This window comes from Dermochelys coriacea, chromosome 3 (assembly GCF_009764565.3).
Source record: "Dermochelys coriacea isolate rDerCor1 chromosome 3, rDerCor1.pri.v4, whole genome shotgun sequence".
NCBI lineage: Eukaryota > Metazoa > Chordata > Testudines > Dermochelyidae > Dermochelys > Dermochelys coriacea.
In genome coordinates, this window is record NC_050070.1 from 141,719,855 (window position 1) to 141,734,193 (window position 14,339).

The 14,339-nt window shown below is 39.7% G+C and overlaps 1 protein-coding gene across 17 annotated transcripts in view; it reads left to right on the forward strand.

The window, feature by feature from the left end:
• Positions 1-14,339, forward strand: part of SDCCAG8 (SHH signaling and ciliogenesis regulator SDCCAG8) — a 161,320-nt gene that overhangs the window by 89,865 nt on the left and 57,116 nt on the right. For 10 of the 17 annotated variants that reach the window (XM_038396374.2, XM_038396376.2, XM_043511458.1 and 7 more), the window contains 3 exons: positions 1,029-1,156; positions 4,839-4,947; positions 11,178-11,309. The exons of 1 other annotated variant lie outside the window; for it this stretch is intronic. In XM_038396374.2, coding sequence (XP_038252302.1) covers positions 1,029-1,156; positions 4,839-4,947; positions 11,178-11,309 — 369 coding nt within the window. Of the gene's footprint in view, positions 1-1,028; positions 1,157-4,838; positions 4,948-11,177; positions 11,310-14,339 lie in introns of those variants that run through there. 6 more of the 17 variants (XM_038396383.2, XM_038396384.2, XM_043511463.1 and 3 more) reach the window with 3 other exon arrangements.

Below are 14,339 nucleotides of genomic sequence, written 5' to 3' on the forward strand. Positions count from 1 at the left end.
TGGGAGGCCTGGATGGGTGGGAACACTCAGGTCCTGATCCCAGAAGGGAGTAGTTGGATCCTGTCCGTAGGGGGTTTGCGTACATGTGTGTAGGCCCCCAGGCTCTGTGTGTGCACGTGCATGTGTCTGTCTGTCTGTCTTCTGTGGGAGGGGCTGCAGAACAATCCTGTCCCACAGCAACAGCTTCTGTGCCAAGGGGCTGGATCCAGCTCCCTGCTCAGGACTCCAGGTCTCCCTGCTCTGGACACCAGGTCTCAACTCAGATTTCCCCCTCCCATCGGTTATGAGGCAAACCTGAGTGGAGCTGTGACCCTGTGTGCCAGGTCGCAGGTCTAGGCCCAGGCCCAAAGGAGAGGAGCTGCTGCTGCAGGGTTAATTTTTTTTGTTCTATTTTGTTTTACATGTTTTTTTTTTTGTTTTATTTCATGTTACGATATTTTGCATCTTTGAAACCCACGGGGCTGTACCTTCATCTTCTGTTGTCTTAAATGAATGGTGGAAGCTTTTCTCCTGTTTGGATGCTTAAGCAAACTCATTAAGCTTTTAGAATAGCTGTAATGTGAGCACTGTGGGAACTGTTGCCATTGACTCAACGCCCATTAATTTCACTGGGAGTTTAGTTCATCTCAGGATCAGGCCCCTAAACTTTATCACTAGATGAAATATATAACAGTTACAAGAGAGAACAGATAAACTGCACAAGGCAAATTGGATCTTAAGGGAGGCTTTCTTAAAATAGAGGATTCATTTAATATTATAAAGTATAATCCAAGAATACATGGATTATTCTCTGGAAAAGGAATCCTTTTTCACTCAGAAAGTAGGTCATGCTTTCGTCCATTTTCTGCTAGCCACTAGGGTGTGTTTGTCATTGTAAGAGAGAGGTTGACATGTTCAACTTCAAGTGTGCGTGTGGGGAAAAGGTTTGTTGTGTAAAGCTAGACCAAATTTTTTAAATTATCAGCTGAACTATCCATTTTGGCATTTGACTGTAGAGTAGTATATATTTTGTATTTCTGTTTTTATAGATTGGAGAAAGAAAGTATTCAGCACAGTCTTAGCAATGAAGCAAAGACTCGAGCCCTTCAGGCGGAGCAAAGAGAGCAGGAGCTGACACAGAAGATGCAGCAAATGGAGGCCCAGCATGATAAAACTGGTAGGTGGTAGAAAAAGATTAGAGCCTGGGCACTTATTCACAAGCCAGGCCCATGCCTTACTGTGAAATGACATCAGGAACACCTGTAACCTTTGGCTGGCCGAAGGGAGCAGATGCTAACTACACCGGAGATTCCGAATTACATATTAGTTAGCGTTTAAAAGAGAAAATGGAAAGTATTGCCCACTGTCTGTTGATTTCAGAGTGCTGCTCTCACATCTGTTGCACCATCTGGATTATGAGTTTATTTACCTGTATTCAAGAAATGTAAAGCTGAGAGAGACCACAACAAAGTAGAAAAACAAAGGGCTTGTTTTTGGCTGTATTTTCAGGCACACATGTTATATAAAGAAAATAGCATCAGAAGCTCTGCGGGAAATGCTCTGAGCTTACAGTTAAAGTCTCCTGAATAGCATTGAACAGTTCCCACAGTACACACATTATAGCTACTCTAAAAGCTTAATGAGTTTGCTTCAGCATCCAAACTGGAGAAAAGCTTTAACCATTAATCGGTTCTTAATTCACTGTCGCAGCTGGATGTAATTCACTGGCTCCAAATTGATATGTTCCTTTATTTAATCTTTGCAGCCTCAAACATTTTTAGCATTAGTATGTTTTTCCCCCAGTCTAGAACAAGGATGTTTAATCCTTTGCATTCTTCAAGTTATCACTACTGTAGTTTAAATTTACTAATGCAAGGCATTGACCATAGCTGGCAGCTTGGCTGGAAGCGGACATCCTTCATCACACTAGCTTAGCTGACCTCTAGCTTTTTACCTTTAATCTGAAAGGGACTTTCAGTATATGCAATTTCATTTGTTTACAGTCAAAACGTTTTACCATTGTAATGCTCCATGTTTATGAATGGCATTAGGCAAAATAAGGATAACTCCACATTTAATATTTAACCAATTACATTGTTAACAAAGGCTCAAATTATAGTTCTTAGACCCTATGGAATGCTAGGATAGAGGGAAATCTGTAACATCTACATGATGGTGGAGGGGGATGCTATAAATTTGCAGAATAGGATGCTTACCATTTTTCTGGGGAAAACACATTCGCCTGCTACCCCTGTAACTGGCATTAGAAAAGGTTCAGAAAAGGGCAACTAAAATGATTAGGGGTTTGGAACGGGTCCCATATGAGGAGAGATTAAAGAGGCTAGGACTTGGAAAATCATCTTGGAAAAGAGGAGACTAAGGGGGGATATGATAGTTATATAAAATCATGAGTGGTGTGGAGAAAGTGAATAAGGAAAAGTTATTTACTTGTTCCCATAATATAAGAACTAGGGGCCACCAAATGAAATTAAAGGGCAGCAGGTTTAAAACAAATAAAAGGAAGTTCTTCTTCACTCCGCGGACAGTCAACCTGTGGAACTCCTTGCCTGAGGAGGTAGTGAAGGCTAGGATTATAACGGTTTAAAAGAGAACCTCCATGAATTTATCCAGTTAAGTCCATTAGTGGCTATTAGCCAGGATGGGTAAGGAATGGTGTCCCTAGCCCCTGTTTGTCAGAGGGTGGAGATGGATGGCAGGAGAGAGATCACTTGATCATTACCTGTTAGGTTCACACCCTCTGGGGCACCTGGCATTGGCCACTGTCGATAGACAGGTTACTGGGCTGGATGGACCTTTGGTCTGACCCAATATGGCCATTCTTATGTTATGTTCTTAAGACCTCTAGAAAAGAGGTACCTGGCATTCCTTCCCAGCCAGTGCTAACTGGTACAAGAGGTGGTGGGCCCACATCCACCCTCTGTCCTATGCAGACATGCCTCCTGCAGCACTGTCTCTGGTACTAATGGGCCTTGCTTTGTATTAAGGGAGTGCAAACAGCTGCATTATGACTGCCTTCTACACAGAGATGGTAGAGGTAAAGGAGCGCTCTCTGTCTTCTTTCCCCATTCTGTCCAGCACATCTGCATATGGGCAGCTGTAATTTGGCACAAATTAAGGAAAACTAAACTTTCTTGCCCCTCCTGGTCCATAAGATATTGTTTAATTTGAGTGTATTGAAACAAGATTGAATGTGTCAACTTTCTATCTCTATTAAGAGTGGGAAGAGTTGGAAAAATGGTCATTTTGTACATAAAGATTTCCGGTATTATACATCTATGTATTATAGGGGATATTGTGTACTACTACTGTAAGTTAGATACAGGTGAAAGTACTACAATATTCTAGTCATAATTGTATAAAATGTATTTCATTATATATCATTTATTAAATATGAAGGAATCTGGTAACAATACAAACAAATTATTTACAGTTTCAGGAATGATTTTAAGACTAGACATTTAGGGAACACAGGGTTTTCTCGCTTGAATATTGAAGACCTTTGATTTCTAGGTAAGACGTTTTAGCACAGTTTAGGTCAATAGTAACAGAAACTAATCAATATAAAATGGTGGTTTAAGTGCAATTCCCACTGGACATAGGCTTCATATTTGTCAAATGCTGGTTGTCAGACTCAATAGAAAAACTAAGAACTAAATGAGCTGATTTCTGCAAAGATGGATAAGATACCTTGGGGGGCCCAGTAAGGACATTATCACTCCTGATAAGTGATGAGCTGCCAAAATCTTAACAACTAGTTTTCTCCTCAACCCATGAGGGGGTCGTGGCTTGCACCCCCGTCCCTCTCCCCCGGGACGACTGCCCCCAGAACCAGACAGACGGTCTCGTGAGCTACTGTAGTGGGTGCCCACCCCACCTCACCACGCCCCTAAGAGCCAGAGGGACCTACTGGAAGAAGAGGTGGGGAGTCCCGGTGGTGCTTACCTGGGGCGGCTCCCAGGAAGCATCCGGCAGGTCTCTCTGGCTCTGAGGGGTGGGGTAGCGTTGCTGGGGAGGAACAGGGGGAGCCGCTCCCCCCACTGATCACAGCAAAAGTGACCCCTTAGGCTCCGTCTCCATGGGTGCTCCGGGGCTGGAGCACCCAAGGAGTCAACGCCTAAGGCGCCACTTTTGGCCGGTTATTAAATTTAGAAGCCCTTTTAGAACCAGTTGTCACGGGACAATCAGTTCTAAAAGGGCTTCTAAATTTAACAACCGGTTCCAGCGAACCGGATCCAGCTCACCACTGCTCCTAATCCTGTACCTGCTAGGTATATGATGGACTTCAAAGCCTAGTGTTTGCCAATCTGATGCCCCTCGTGAACATAACATTCTCAAATTTAAGAAAAACAAATAAGAGTGAATATGGCATATGGTAGTTTGTCACAAAAGGCTTTGGTCCATTATCACCTCAGATGCCCTCTTTGTTGAGTTATCTGCATGTCCGTTGTGAATGAGACTTCTTGGTCATCCTACCAGAAAGAAGTAATAAGGACAACTGTTCAAAGGCCTGGTAGTGTGAGGTGATGCTCACACTCCATTTATGATCTCAAGAGAAGTAAAAGGCACTCTGCACCTTGCAAGATTATGCCCTAATGAAGAATTGCAGGAAAGGTTGAAATAAATGTTTGTGGGTGTCTGGGGGAAGAAGTGGCTTAGATTTTTCAGATATTCTTAAGTTTAGCCATTCTTTGGTAAATTGTGATTAGATCATTATCCCATGTTCAAGTGCCTGGAATTTTAAACCATATTTTTAAAAAGTAGGGGCGGGGTGAATAAGAAAATATTTTAAATCTTTGTATCGAGTCTTAATTTTATAAATATAAAAATATAATTTCTAGTGAATGAACTGGATTCTTTGCTGACCTCCCAGAATACATTCATAGCAAAATTAAAGGAGGAATGTTGTACATTGGCAAGGAAGCTGGAACATGTAACAGAAAAAAACAGGTAGGTGTCATTTTTACACTAGCCCTGCTACTTAAAAGTGAGTTACTGTATTTTTTTATTTATATTTATTATTCTCTTCTTCTAAAACCTGTTATACACACCTATTCCAAATCTGTTATGATACCTGCAACTTGAGAAACCAAGATGGGATTTTGCTCAGGATACTTCTAATTTTACACTTTTCAAATGGTGTTTCCATTTAAATTACTTGGAGTATTCAGATCTGAGAAATCACATATTATACTCTTTTTAGGATTAGTATTCTTCAAATAAAAATTAATAAATTAAAAGTCAATTTGCAACAATTCTAAGGTTTGAAATTATGCTAAAAATAATTAATAAATATTCAGTTAAATATCTTCATGTCACACGAAGAAGCTGAATTCTGTTGAGTATCTGGGGTTAAATGACTTATTTTTTTAAATAAGTCATTTAGTTTACAATAGCACACGCTAGCTAGTGGTTCTGGATCTTCATCACATCTTCTCTCTCCGCAAACTCTTGTGAAAATTGCTGCTCAGTAAGTGTCTAATTCTATAGCCTCCATTCATGTGGCATTACCATTGAAGTAAATGGTAGTTCTACATGTGGAACAACTAAAAAATTAGACTCTAAAGTAGTTGAGTAAAAGTAGGAGTTTAGAGTTGCACTTGTGGCACCTTAGAGACTAACAAATTTATTAGAGCATAAGCTTTCGTGAGCTACAGCTCACTTCATCGAGTGAGCTGTAGCTCACGAAAGCTTATGCTCTAATAAATTTGTTAGTCTCTAAGGTGCCACAAGTACTCCTTTTCTTTTTGCGAATACAGACTAACACGGCTGCTACTCTGAAACCTAGAGTTGCACTATATCCATATACAGTATCGTGTTATGTCCTGTTCATAACATGTTCTTAAGCTAGAAGAAGGTTATTCTGCAAAGAATTGGGATACTTTGTGGTTCTAGCACTGAGATTCTGTGTTCATATGTGATATAAATAAAATAAGTCATTTGATTTTTGTATTCCAAAAGAGTGAAACTCACCTCTTTGCAGAGGGCCTCCACAAGTCTATCCCCCATTAAATCTTACTTGCAGGACAAAGTGAGTATTGAGTGGAGCACAGACTTTATGCATACTCTCCACATGGGGTGAATTTCATCCAAAGTGAATTTGGTAAGCAAAGGATTTGGAGAAGGGATTAAAAATGGAGGGAATATAAAATGGGTCAGTTTAAAAAGTTGCAAATGTCATGCTGGTTGCTCGGGAGGTAAACAAGTAACACTTTTGCCAGTCAATCTGCCTTTCAGATTGTCCAACATTGTAAGAGTAACATAAGAACACTCTCAAAATAGGAAGTATTCACAGAGCTGGTGAAGCTTGAAGCCATAATTGGCTGCAGGCAAAGTAATAATTTAAAATAATTGAAATAAGATTTATTCTACCTGTTCACATAACATTGAATCATAAAATATCAGGGTTGGAAGGGACCTCAGGAGGTCATCTAGTCCAACCCCTTGCTCAAAGCAGGATCATTCCCCTACTAAATCATCTCAGCCAGGGCTTTGTCAAGCCTGACCTTAAAAACCTCTAAGGAAGGAGATTCCACCACCTCCCTAGGTAACCCATTCCAGTTCTTCACAACCCTCCTAGTGAAAATTTTTTTCTTAATATCCAACCTAAATCTCCCCCACTGCAACTTGAAACCATTACTCCTTGTTCTGACATCTGCTACCACTGAGAACAGTCTAGATCCATCCTTTTTGGAACCCCCTTTCAGGTAGTTGAAAGCAGCTATCAAATCCCCTCTCATTCTTCTCTTCCGCAGACTAAATAATCCCAGTTCCCTCAGCCTCTCCTCATAAGTCATGTGCTCCAGCCCCCTAATCATTTTTGTTGCCCTCCACTGGATTCTTTCCAATTTTTCCACATCCTTCTTGTAGTGTGGGACCCAAAACTGGACACAGTACTCCAGGTGAGGCCTCACCAATGTGGAATAGAGGGGAATGATCACGTCCCTCAATCTGTTGGCAATGCTCCTACTTATACAGCCCAAAATGCCATTCGCCTTCTTGGCAAAAAGGGCACACTGTTGACTCTCATCCAGCTTCTTGTCATCTGTAACCCCTAGGTCCTTTTCTGCAGAACTGCTGCCTAGCCACTTGGTCCCTAGTCTGTAGCGGTGCATGGGATTCTTCCGACCTAAGTGCAGGACTCTGCACTTGTCCTTGTTGAACCTCATCAGATTTCTTTTGACCCAATCCTCTAATTTGTCTAGGTCCTTCTGTATCTTATCCTTACCCTCCAGTGTATCTACCACTCCTCCCAGTTTAGTGTCATCTGCAAACTTGCTGAGGGTGTAGTCCACACCATCCTCCAGATTATTAATGAGGTGGGTTGAGGCTGACATAATTGGAATGGAGGGAATGGCGGTTTGATTCAATCCAGAAACAAGAATGGATAAGTTGGGAGAGGCAGAATTGTCAAGGGTCTTGAAGGTAAGGACAAGAAGATTGAAATAAAGATGGTGGAAAATGGGAAGCTAGTAGAGGGATTTGGTGAGATGAGGTTAGAATTGCAGACAAGAAAGATGATTTTAGCAATTGTGATTTGAATGACCAGAGGAAGTAATGTATCAGAGTGCCCAGTGTGCCATTAGAGCCTAACAAATTTATTTGAGCATAAGCTTTCGTGTAGCTACAGCATGATGCATCCGATGAAGTGAGCTGTAGCTCATGAAAGCTTATGCTCAAATAAATTTGTTAGTCTCTAAGGTGCCACAAGTACTCCTTTTCTTTTTGCGAATACAGACTAACACGGCTGCTACTCTGAAACCTGTCAGTGTACCATTGGCTTTCCCATCCTCTCTTGCAGATTTCATAATATGGTGCCTATATATATTATTCAAAACAGATTCTGATCATATAGTTTATTCAGTGTGCCCTCTTTGTCTGAATAGAAGACACCTTTGCTGCATTCTGGCATAGTGGTCAAACCATAGGCTTCAGTTACTGCCAAAATCCTGGATTCTACACAGCAAATTAGAGTGACTAGTCTAGTGATTAGAGCAGAGGTCTGGGACCAGAACATATGATTTCTCTTCCTAGATATGTTGTTTGCCATGCTACTTGGGAACCTCTGTGACTCAGTTTCCCCATTGGTAAAATGTGGATAATACTTAACAGGAGTCCTATGATGCTATATTAATTAATGTGTGTAAAAACACTTAAACTTTTGCAATAAGAGATCAAATAGAAGTATAGACTTATATAAGATGTTTGCACATTTAGAAGAAGCAGACTAAGTTTAAGTTTTACAAATGCATTTATATGAAATGTGTTACCTCCAGCTATATATCTACCTCACAATACTTCATACATGGTTCCTGTACGATATCTGTAATATGTTTTTTGTTAGGTAAAGCCTTTTATTGTGAGTTAACCCCTACCTAGGGCTAGATAGATCTCAGGACAGAATACTGAACAGATTATACACCCTTCACACTGCATAGAAGATAGTGTATATTGAGGTACAGTATTCACATGCAAGTGTAAAAAAATCAAAATGTAGTCCTTTGGGGTGTTTTTTTGTGGTGTTTGGTTCATTTTTTCTGATTGTTACTGTCTGAGTTCCTAGACTTGTGGATTGATGCTTAACACTGCCCATTGTGTATTTGTGATTTGCGTTTTGTAATTAAGGGGAACAATGGGAGTCCATTGGGTCTCGTTATATATAATGGTTGGTTTAATTTGTTTCACTTCTGTCTTGTTAATTGTAAATTGATCATTAAGATTTGAATTCTAATCTGTCACCAGGGTTGTGAGTATTGAAGCTAGAGCAATGATCCTGGTTTTAATCATTGATGATGAGAAACAAATTTTACAATTTTGGTACATATTGCAGTTCATATATTTTAACACTGTATTTTATGGTGTTATAAATATTGTTAAATGACTTTTAGTGTAGTTTTACTGTTTGGACTATAATGTATAAATTATATTACTGGTTTGGCAACAGTAGGTGTCCAACTGTGTGAGTTTAATTGAAGTAAAGAACATACACCCGGTTGAACTATTTTGCTGCATGTTTGGTTGATGTTCTGTTTAGAGACTGCACTCATTACGCTCAACACCAGGAGTAGCTTGCCCAAGCTAGTGGTACCAGGATGTGAAATCTGTGTTCAAAACCAAATCATTAAGATGATATGCTATCCACTTGAAGAAGAAATATCCCAATCCCAATTATGTCAATAAAAATGTTACTTTATAGCACTTTTGATTGTAATACTATAAAATTGACTGGTTTTCTAAGGAGTAAGAATAGACATTATTGAATAAAACAGCTAAGTTCTGATTCTGTACTGTGGCTCTAAGAAATAGTGCAGAAGACACAGTGTAGAAGGAAGTAGAGGAAAAGAACTTCTATCAAATCCAAGTGTTTAAAAAAAAAATCATGAATCAGACCTCCAAAAATGGAGTGACTTAAAAATTGTTTTAAAAAAAATTTAATATTTATTTGCCTCCTGGATTTTGAATTTTAGGGTGCCCTTAGGTTATGTTTTCAAAACTTTTACAGCAGTTCGGGATGGAAACTAGCCTTTGTTTTAAATGAAGGCTGAGATTCTTACATAATCACATGAATCTTGGCGCTCTAGGAAAACCACCAAATATCTAGAGACTTGAGATAAAATTGTGGGAGTTGGCAGTACTGCAAGGTGTTGTATTATAAGCCATCTTTCTGCTGTCCAAGTTCTGGGCTTCTGCAGGGGCTTGTGCAGCCAGTGATGTAAATTAGAGTAGCTATGAGCTGCTCAGACTTAACAGTGGTCTCCTGAGGGCTGTATCATAACCCAGAATCCCCACTGTGCTATAGTGTTGCCCCCTCATCCTTCCAACACACTTCCCTTCCATACTCAGCACATGAGGGTTTATGAGGAGAGCAGAGGCAAACCAGTTACACTGGCCCTATGCTGCTTTCTCCCCCATTTTGCTGCAGCCTTTTTATGTCTCATATGCCACCAGAGCAGCACCTGGGTACCACAATTAGAAGAGAATCTCTCCCCTAGAATTCAGTCATTCCATTAGGGCCGTGTCTCTCAATTTTTCCAGACGATTGTACCCCTTTCAGGAGTCTCATTTGTCTTGCATACTCCAAGTTTTACCTCACAGAAAAACTACTTGCTTACAAAATGAGACCTAAAAATACAAGTGTCACAGCACACTATTACTGAAAAATTGCTTAGTTTCTCATTTTTACCATATAATTGTAAAATAAATCAATTAGAATAATAATATTGTACTTACATTTCAGTGTATAATATATAGAGCAGTATAAACAAGTCATTGCCTGTGAAATTTCAGTTTGTACTGACTTTGCTAATGGTTTTTTAGGTAGCTTGTTGTAAAACTAGGCAAATATCTAGATGAATTGATGTACCCCCTGGAAGACCCCTGAGTACCCTCATGGGCACACGTACCCCTCATTCAGAACCACTGCACTAGGATATATTCATAACTCTTATATTTAGTTTCACTAGTTACAATAGTAATTGTATGCTATGGATATATGGTGATGATAATTTGCACTTACTTATTTGCATTTTCTGCCAAAATGACGCAAGACACTTAATATATCTTCATATATTAAGTCTTAAATTGCTTAGCTGCCACTTAACCCCAGAAGCACCTAAAGTCCCCAACGCATCCAAATTTCTGCTGGTAAGTATGCACAAAGCCACCTCAGTCCTCATTCCACCCCACAGCTAATGAGCTGCTCAAAGACCTCTCTCATGCTTAAACCCTGTCAGGATTGTCAAACTAGGCATTCCATCATCTATTTGCTTTCAGGTCCTGATCTGTTGGGCGCATGTAAATCTGATACAATTCCATTGACCTCATTTGACACCAAAAATGGCCAATTGTCTTTAAAATCAGTCCTTAGTCTGATTGTCCACACCAAGCAAGGGGAATTGTGATCTTGCATAAGTGGGTTTTTACATATCTATAGGTGAGAGACCGCTCTTACTGTAACTGGGTTACCAAAAAGTGGCATACCACAGTGTCATGTCTCCAGATGCTAGGATGTGCCTTACTATGTAAAAGCGAACATATGTTTGTTTCTGTAGGTTCTAATAAGAGCCTGTTTACACATACATGTACAGAAGTCTTTTATAAAGGTTGAGATTACATAGTGATGGCCCACTATAGGATGAAATCTGACAACGTCCATCACCACTGTGTTTTTACTATTTTAGATCTGAAGTCAGCCAGCTTAGTCAGGAAAATGAGTATGTTAATGACAGACTGGAGAAGATGCAGAAAAGAAATGATGAATTGGAAGAACAGTGTATCCAGCATGGGAGAATGCATGAGAGAATGAAGCTGAGGTAGGAAGTTCTATTAATCAGTCCATATGTGGTATACTATGCAGTACCTGTTGTGTTGTATAAACAAGAAAAAAGCTTTAGTTTTTATTTTATGAAAATGACCAAAACCTCAGACCATCCTTTGTTTGTTCTTTTGCTTGTGCTGTTTTGGATAAATAGCAGGAAAGCATTTTCAGTTTCCACAGTTCTCTGAAGAATTTAGACCTAAATTGATTTAGCATATGTGTTGTAGGCTGTTTCTGCTGTTTGGGCTCTCTCAGATGAATTGTCAGAAGAACAGTCATACTGGGTCACACCAGTGGTCCATCTAGCACAGTATCCCATCTTTCAATGTTGGCCAGTGCCAGATGCTTCAGAGGGAACAAACAGAACAGGGCAATTTATCAAGTGATCCATCTCCTGTTGTCCAGTTCCAGCTTTTAGCAGTCAGAGGATTAGGAACACCCAAAGCAAATTACACTTTTGGCCTTCACAACATCCCCTGGCAGTGAGTTCCACAGGTTGACTGTGCATGATGTGAAGTACTTCCTTATATTTGTTTTAAACCTGATGCCTGTTAATTTCATTGTGTGACCCCTAGTACTTGTGTTTTATGTGAAGAGGTAATAATATTTCCGTATTCAATTTCTCTACACCATTCATGAATTTATAGACCTCTGTCATATTTCCCCCTCTCCGCCAAGGCATGTCTTGTCTAAGTTGAAGAGTACCAGTCTTTTTAACCTCTCCTCATATGGAAGCTGTTCCATACCCATAATCATTTTTGTTGCCCTTCTCTGTACTTTTTAAATTCTATTATATCATTGTTGAGATGGGGCGACCAGAACTGCACATAGTATTTAAGGTGTGGATGTACCATTCATTTATGTAGTGGCATTATATTTTCTGTCTTACCTATCCTTTTCCTTTTGGTTGCTAACATTCTGTTAGCTTTTTTGACTACTGCTGTGCCTTGAGTAGGTGTTTTCAGAAAACTATCCACAATGACTCCAAGATCTTTCTTGAGTGGTAATAGTTGACTTAGACGTCATTTTTTATGTATAGTTGGGATAAGGTTATCTAGTGTGCATTACTTTGCATTTGTCAACATTTAATTTCATCTGCCATTTTGGAAGCTCATCACCCAGTTTTGTTAGATCCCTTTGTAACTCTTTGCAGTCAGCTTTGGATTTAAGTATCTTCAGTAATTTTGTGTCATCTGCAGACTTTGACACATCACTCTTTACCCTTTTTTCTAGATCATTTATGAAAATGTTGAACAGCACTGGTCCCAGTATTGATCCTTGCTATTTATATCTCTCCACTGTGAAAACTGACCATTTTGTTACTACCCTTTGTTTCCTGACTTAACCAGTTACTGTTCTATGAGAGGGCCTTCCCTTTTTTCCCATGACTGCACACTTGAATTAAGAGGCTTTAGTGAGGGACTTTATCAAAGGCTTTCTGAAAGTCCTTTAACCATTGGATCAACCTTGTGCATATGTTTTTGACACTCCCCCAACCCCAAGAATGATAGTGCATTGCTGAGGCATGATTCCCCTTTACAAAAGCTATGTTGACTCTCCCCAGCATATCACATTCATCTGTGTGTCTGGTAATTCTGTTCTTTCCTGTCGTTTCAACCAGTTTGCCTGAAGTTAGGCTTACCAGGCTAGAATCGCCTCTGGAGCCTTTTTTAAAAATTGATGTTACATTATCTGTTCTCCAGTCATCTGATGTAAAGGCTGATTTAAGCAATAGTTTACGTACCACAGTCTTCAATTTCATATTTGAATTCCTTCAGAACTTTTGGGTGAATACCATCTGTTGTGGTGATTTATTATTCTTTAATTTATCAATTTGTTCCCAGATCACCTCTATTAACATCTCTGGTGTGGGAATCTCCCTCATAATTTTGCACTGAAGATTGATGCAAAGAATTCATTTAGCTTCACTGCAATACCCTTGTCTTCCTTGAGTTCTCCTTTAGCAACTCGATCATCCAGTGGCCCCACTGATTGATTGTCAGGCTTCCTGTTTCTGATGTTCTTAAAATATTTTTTATTTGTTTTTGTGTCTTTTCCTGGTTGCTCTTCAAATTCTTTTTTGGCCTGCTTAATTATGCTTTTACACTTGACTTGCCAGAGTTTATGCTACTTTCTCTTTTCTCAGTAGGATTTAAAAGATGGTCTTTAACTGCTTCTTTTACTGTGTTTAGTCCTGATGGCATTTTTTTGGTTCTGTGTGAGCCTCATGGTGTTTTTTAAAAGTTCCCGTGCATCTTGCAGGCATTTCACTTTTGTGACTTTATCTTTTAATTTCCATTAACTAGCCGCCTCATTTTTGTGTAGTTCCCCTTTTTGAAGTTAAATGCTACTGTGGTCGGTTTCTTTTGGTATTTCCTCCTCCACAAGAATGTTAAATTTAGTTATATAATGTTCACTATTACAAAGCGGTTCAGCTATATTCACATCTTGCAACAGATCCTATGTACCACTTAGGACTAACTTGTCTGTCTTTTGTGCCCTTATTTAATGTGCTATATTTTCAGTACTATTTTCTTAACACATCTAGTTATTTGTGTTTAATATAAACAAAAACCTGTCACTGGAAATCTAAGTATTAAGAGGATTATTAAAGTAGAAGCTATTCGATTTTGATCAATAGCTTGAAAGTGCCAATTATTTGATATTATTTGAGTTACTCTTATGGAGGCATCTCCCCACTCAAGTAGTGCCCCCCATCCCTTAGTCATGTAGGCTGAGAATGAGGAAGGGCAGAAGCTTTTGAGGGTATAGCCAGCCCTCAAGGGAGTAGAGACTTCCCCAGCAACATGGGAGTGGGAGCAGCTGCAATGGGGCTGGTATGAAACTCTTCCTGGACATTGGTGATAGCACCATTCTGTATGCCAGAGACTCCAGTCCACTTTGTGCTGTGCAAGCAGCATTTAATGGCCATAAACTGGCCAAAAACAGCTGGGGCAGAATTTTGCCTGCATGGAGGAGATCAGCCAACGATTCCATCACCAGCTTCCTCATGCTCCTTCCACCC